This window comes from Castanea sativa, chromosome 6 (genome assembly GCF_040712315.1).
Source record: "Castanea sativa cultivar Marrone di Chiusa Pesio chromosome 6, ASM4071231v1".
Classification (NCBI taxonomy): domain Eukaryota; kingdom Viridiplantae; phylum Streptophyta; class Magnoliopsida; order Fagales; family Fagaceae; genus Castanea; species Castanea sativa.
In genome coordinates this window covers 18,775,470-18,780,392 of record NC_134018.1, presented here as the reverse complement: position 1 = coordinate 18,780,392, position 4,923 = coordinate 18,775,470, and the positions used below count along the sequence as shown (strand labels likewise).

At 32.2% G+C, this 4,923-nt stretch overlaps 1 protein-coding gene across 1 annotated transcript; it reads left to right on the top strand.

Annotated features, from left to right (window-relative positions):
- Nucleotides 1-1,077: 1,077 nt before the first annotated feature.
- On the top strand, nucleotides 1,078-3,620 carry LOC142638759 (sesquiterpene synthase 2-like). The gene is made up of 7 exons (XM_075812825.1): nucleotides 1,078-1,275; nucleotides 1,381-1,651; nucleotides 1,738-2,110; nucleotides 2,320-2,538; nucleotides 2,628-2,766; nucleotides 2,856-3,104; nucleotides 3,212-3,620. The coding sequence occupies exons 1-7, from the start codon at nucleotides 1,153-1,155 to the stop codon at nucleotides 3,503-3,505; spliced, it is 1,668 nt and encodes a 555-aa protein (XP_075668940.1). The 5' UTR covers nucleotides 1,078-1,152; the 3' UTR covers nucleotides 3,506-3,620.
- The last annotated feature ends 1,303 nt before the right edge of the window (nucleotides 3,621-4,923 follow it).

Sequence of the window (4,923 nt, the reverse complement as noted above, 5' to 3'; positions counted from 1 at the left end):
ACTTTTATTAAATTAAATAACATTTTTTTTCTTCTTCTTTTTTTCTAATAAACAAATATGTAAATATGTATTATACATGATTTTTAATGGAAAAAGATTTCTTCCATGACAGCTTGGAGAAATTTTCACCAAACTACATGATGACTCATAAAATCATCTATATACATTATTTAAACAGTCACAAAACTTATTAAATAAGTTATGTAACTAAAAATATAAACAAATGATCTTATCAATCGTCACATAATAAGTTGAAAAAATTTCTTCCAAACCAGTTTGAAGGTAAACTTTTTCTTATATATACCTTGTCACCTAAATTAGATTACTCCAATTGGCTTATATATATAGAAATAAGCATTGCCAAGTGTAGAACCAAAAAAAATTGCTCAGAAGGGACACGTAAACACACATGAAAATGCATCTACAACATAAGTGAAAAATTCAAAATTTGAGATTATCAATTTTCTCTTCTAAATTTTTTAGCATGATAAAGTTAAATTTCTAAGTTTAATATAGAAAGATTGAATTAAAATTAAACATTAACAAAGTTTATTTCTATAATATGTTAATAATTATTTTATGAGATAATTTTTTTACATTTTTTAAATATCTAAACTTTTGCTTATAATTTTTTTTTTTCTTAACTTTTGATTATATTGGAATACAATGGATATAAAATTTCCTTCTTTTCTTTCATGTAAGGGAGAGGGATGGCTGTTATAAGGTTAAAGGAAATTAAAAATTTATTTTTAGGATAAATAGACTTTTCAAAGTAAAATGAAAAAATTACTAATTAAAATTATTTATTTTTTGGAATAAGTAGACTTTTCAAAAATTTTAGTCATATCAATACGGCTACCACCCTGCCCCACCGTCTCCATCGAGTGCATTATGACATATAGAATATGGGCAATGTGCATTATCAATATTCAATTGAGACACATGCACGATTCAACATATTTAGCTGCTAGTCAAAAAGTTATACTCAAATGGTTATTCTAGTGACATGGTTCATTATACCTTTCTCTCCATTGTTTATAAATACCGGGCCCTTGAAGGCATTATACATCTCGCTCAAGAAGTTCACAAAGAACAAATCCCATCATACCTTATCATTCAAAACTTCAACTCGTCCTTGAACTTAGAAAAAATATGTCTGGCCAAGTCTCAGGGGCTCCATCCCAAAATGCCAAATCAGAGGTTGTTCGCCGAACAGCAAATTTCCATCCAAGCATTTGGGGTGACTGTTTCATCAACAATACGTCAGAGGACAAGGTAACATGATTATTTGCTACCCTAGTTTATGAAGATTATGTAGTAAAATTCATAATATTATTAGCATTTTTTGTTACAATTTTGTTCATGCAATTCATGGTGTAGGATATTCATTTACGTAAAGTAAGTGAAGTTGAAGAGCTGAAAGATGAGGTGAGAAACGAGCTCTTTGACTCTATGGGTCATCTTTCACAACAGCTGAGCTTAATTGATGCACTCCAGCGCCTAGGCGTCGCTTACCACTTTGAGAGAGAAATCCAAGAAGCTCTAGAACATATATACGCTACTTTTAATGACAAAAATGATGTTGATAATCTCTACGAAGTTTCCCTCAGTTTTCGACTGCTACGCCAAGAAGGATTTAAGGTTTCATGTGGTAAGACCCGAGTGTGAATGATTCTTTCATGTAATAGCGAGTTAGCAACGTTTTTTTATTAAATAAGTTTGGTTTTTGCTATACAGATGTTTTCAACAAGTTCAAAGATGAAGATGGTCAATTCAAGGAAAGCTTGACCAGCAACATTGAAGGCATGCTAGCCTTCTATGAGGCTACACATCTGAGGGTGCATGGAGAAGACATTCTTGATGAGGCCCTTGAGTTCACTACCTCTCACCTTAAGTCCACAGCATCCCTTATAGGTAATTCGTTGGTAGCACAAATAACTCGTGCCTTAAAGCAGCCCTTGCACAAGGGCATACCACGGCTAGAGGCTCGGCGATACATTTCTATCTATGAACAAGATGCTTCACATAACAAAGTTTTGCTCAAGCTTTCAATATTAGATTTTAATCTAGTGCAGTCATTGCACAAAGAGGAACTTAGTGATATCACAAGGTAATTAGTTCTAAAACCATGATCCAAAAAGACAAAGTATGAATATTTTTAGACATGGTGAAGGGAATACAGTAGTAATTATATTCTTGATACAACAATTAATTGATTTTTTGTAGTAAAATTTATAGCAACCCTAGCATTTTTCTATATATTTTTGTTACTTACAATCAATTAATATTAATTGTTAATTTGTTTTATTCAAATTGTAGGTGGTGGAAAGATTTAGATTTTGTAACGAAGCTACCTTTTGCAAGAGATAGAGTTGTCGAGTGCTACTTTTGGATAGTCGCGGTCTACTTTGAGCCCCGATATTCACTTGCAAGAAAAATACTAACCAAAGTTATTTCCATGACATCCATTCTAGATGATATATATGATGTTTATGGCACACTTGAAGAACTCGGACCCTTCACTGAAGCAATTGAGAGGTTCATAGATTGAATTAATTAATATATATGTTAAGACTATGATGTATAACGTCAATATAACTTTTGTAATTGGTACATGATATATTCAGGTGGGATATTAGCTGCATAGATCAACTTCCAGAATACATGCAAATATGTTATCGTGCACTCTTTGATGTATTCGAAGCAATTGAAAATGAGTTGGCCAAGAAAGAAAGATCATACCGTGTTAGCTATGCAAAAGATGCTGTAAGAGCCAAGCAACTTAACTTTTCATGTTTTTTTTGTCCACATTTTCATGCTACGTACTTATTTTATTTATGTTGTTTGAACCTTAGATGAAACGTTTGGTTCGGGCCTACTTTGATGAAGCCAAATGGTTCCACCAAAATTACATCCCAACAATGGAGGAGTATATGCATGTTGCACTTAAAACCTCTGGTTACCCTATGCTCACAGCTATCTCTTTCCTTGGCATGGGTGACATCGTTACAAAAGAGGCATTTGATTGGATCTTCAGCAACCCCAAGATCATTACAGCTTCATCTGTAATTGGTAGACTCATGGATGACATGAAGTCACATAAGGTATGCAATCAAAAAAATCTTTTCAAGTTTCACAAGCTAGTGTGAGAGGTCTATTTCATATGTGTTTCCAACTTTTTACTTACCCTTTTGAAAAACTTTGTATCTAGTTTGAGCAAGAGAGAGGGCATGCTGCCTCAGCAGTCGAATGCTATATGAAGCAACATGGTGTCTCAGAGCAAGTAGTCCATGATGAATTCAACAGGCAAGTTGCTAATGCATGGAAGGACATTAATGAGGAATGTATAAGGCCTACTGTTGTTCCCATGCCTCTACTTATGTGTGTTCTTAATCTTGCACGAGTAATAGACGTCATTTACAAGGAAGGGGATGGCTACACTCACGTTGGAAAAGAAATGAAAGATAATGTTGCATCAGTGCTTATAGACCCAATACCAATATAAATGGGGTGACAAAATAAGTATCTTCATAAAGAATAAAGAACTTGAATAGAATCTCAGTTTGTTGATATTCTAATATATATATATATATATATATATATATATATATATATATATATATATATATATATATATATATATATATATATATATATGACCCATTTATATTGAAGATAAAAGGAAAATCTTAATATTTATCAAGTTGTTATCTTTTGTTTCCCTACACTACCGTTTATTATATACTGTGAGGGAGCGAGGGTAATTAAGAGGTTAAGGAAGCTCTTTGTAAACACAATTGACATCATTTGGTATAATAGACCCTCTAATGAAATAAATATTCTTTATAAATAACCAACTCTTGTATAGTTGCGTTTTTATTACAAAGAATCATTTTTTTTCTTCTTCTTCTTCTTATGAATAATTATTATTTAAAATGAAAAATAATTATTTCTTATTAAAAACTCCTTAACTAATAGTTATTCTTTAATCTACATAACAACTCCAAAAAATAAAATTCAAATAATCCTTTTAAAATAATGTGCTGCAACATATCAAAAATAATAAAAAATTGCGTACAACCATTATCCTCCTGGGATTTGTTTATGCCATCAAGGAATCTACGAATGGAACCATCTTCTTTTCTTTAGAATCATCAACGAATGGAATTTGATAATGAAAACCTTGATTTTTTTTCTCAGGGCTTTGTCATTAACAATCTCTCTCTCTTGAACATTGAATATTTTTCCCCTTTTTTTCCTTGTGTGGTGTTTATGCCATACAGGTTACCTCATATACTTTATGGGTAGGTTTATTTTGACTTTATTACTTTATTATCTAACAACGTGAAATACCCTCAGTTAGACCTTTTTAAACCATTATATAAAAAAGACCTCTTTAAACCACCTCAAAACAAAAAATACATTAAAAAAAAGATTGAAACATTAGAGTTTTGTAAAAATCACACAAACTCTATCCCTAAGCCATCCCTCTCTTCTCTCTCTTCAAACACATCATGCTAAAAAATTAGTTATTTATCAAGCTTGTATCATTCAACCACAACTCGAGCAATCTACGGGTACAAGTGGAGAATGAGCTCGGATAACAAAAAAGAGCAATAGTAAACATAAACAATCAAAGACCCACATGAAAAAACCTCAATCCAAAGTCCAAACACAAGGAAAATCCAATATCAAATTTACCTCTAGAGCAGAAAATGCTAGAGAGAGCAATCAATATCTCCTTCCACACCATACGGGGCCCACAACCAATCTCTGAATTGGGTTTGGTTGTAAGACTCATAGCTTCTTTCTTTGTTATCCTGAGACCGTCTTTTCCTTTTCATTCTTTCGAGTTCAAGCTTTACCAAGTAATGATGCTTGAACCAGTGAGTGATCATCTTCGACAAAAATAGATGCATCTTT

What these genes read in the sequence shown, in the direction of transcription:
- LOC142638759 (XM_075812825.1), top strand. Translation starts at nt 1,153, where the DNA reads ATGTCTGGCCAAGTCTCAGGGGCTCCATCCCAAAATGCCAAATCAGAG. An exon ending in TTCACTGAAGCAATTGAGAG is followed by an intron (nt 2,539 to 2,627) that starts GTTCATAGATTG and finishes TGATATATTCAG; the next exon opens with GTGGGATATTAGCTGCATAG. An exon ending in ATGACATGAAGTCACATAAG is followed by an intron (nt 3,105 to 3,211) that starts GTATGCAATCAA and finishes CTTTGTATCTAG; the next exon opens with TTTGAGCAAGAGAGAGGGCA.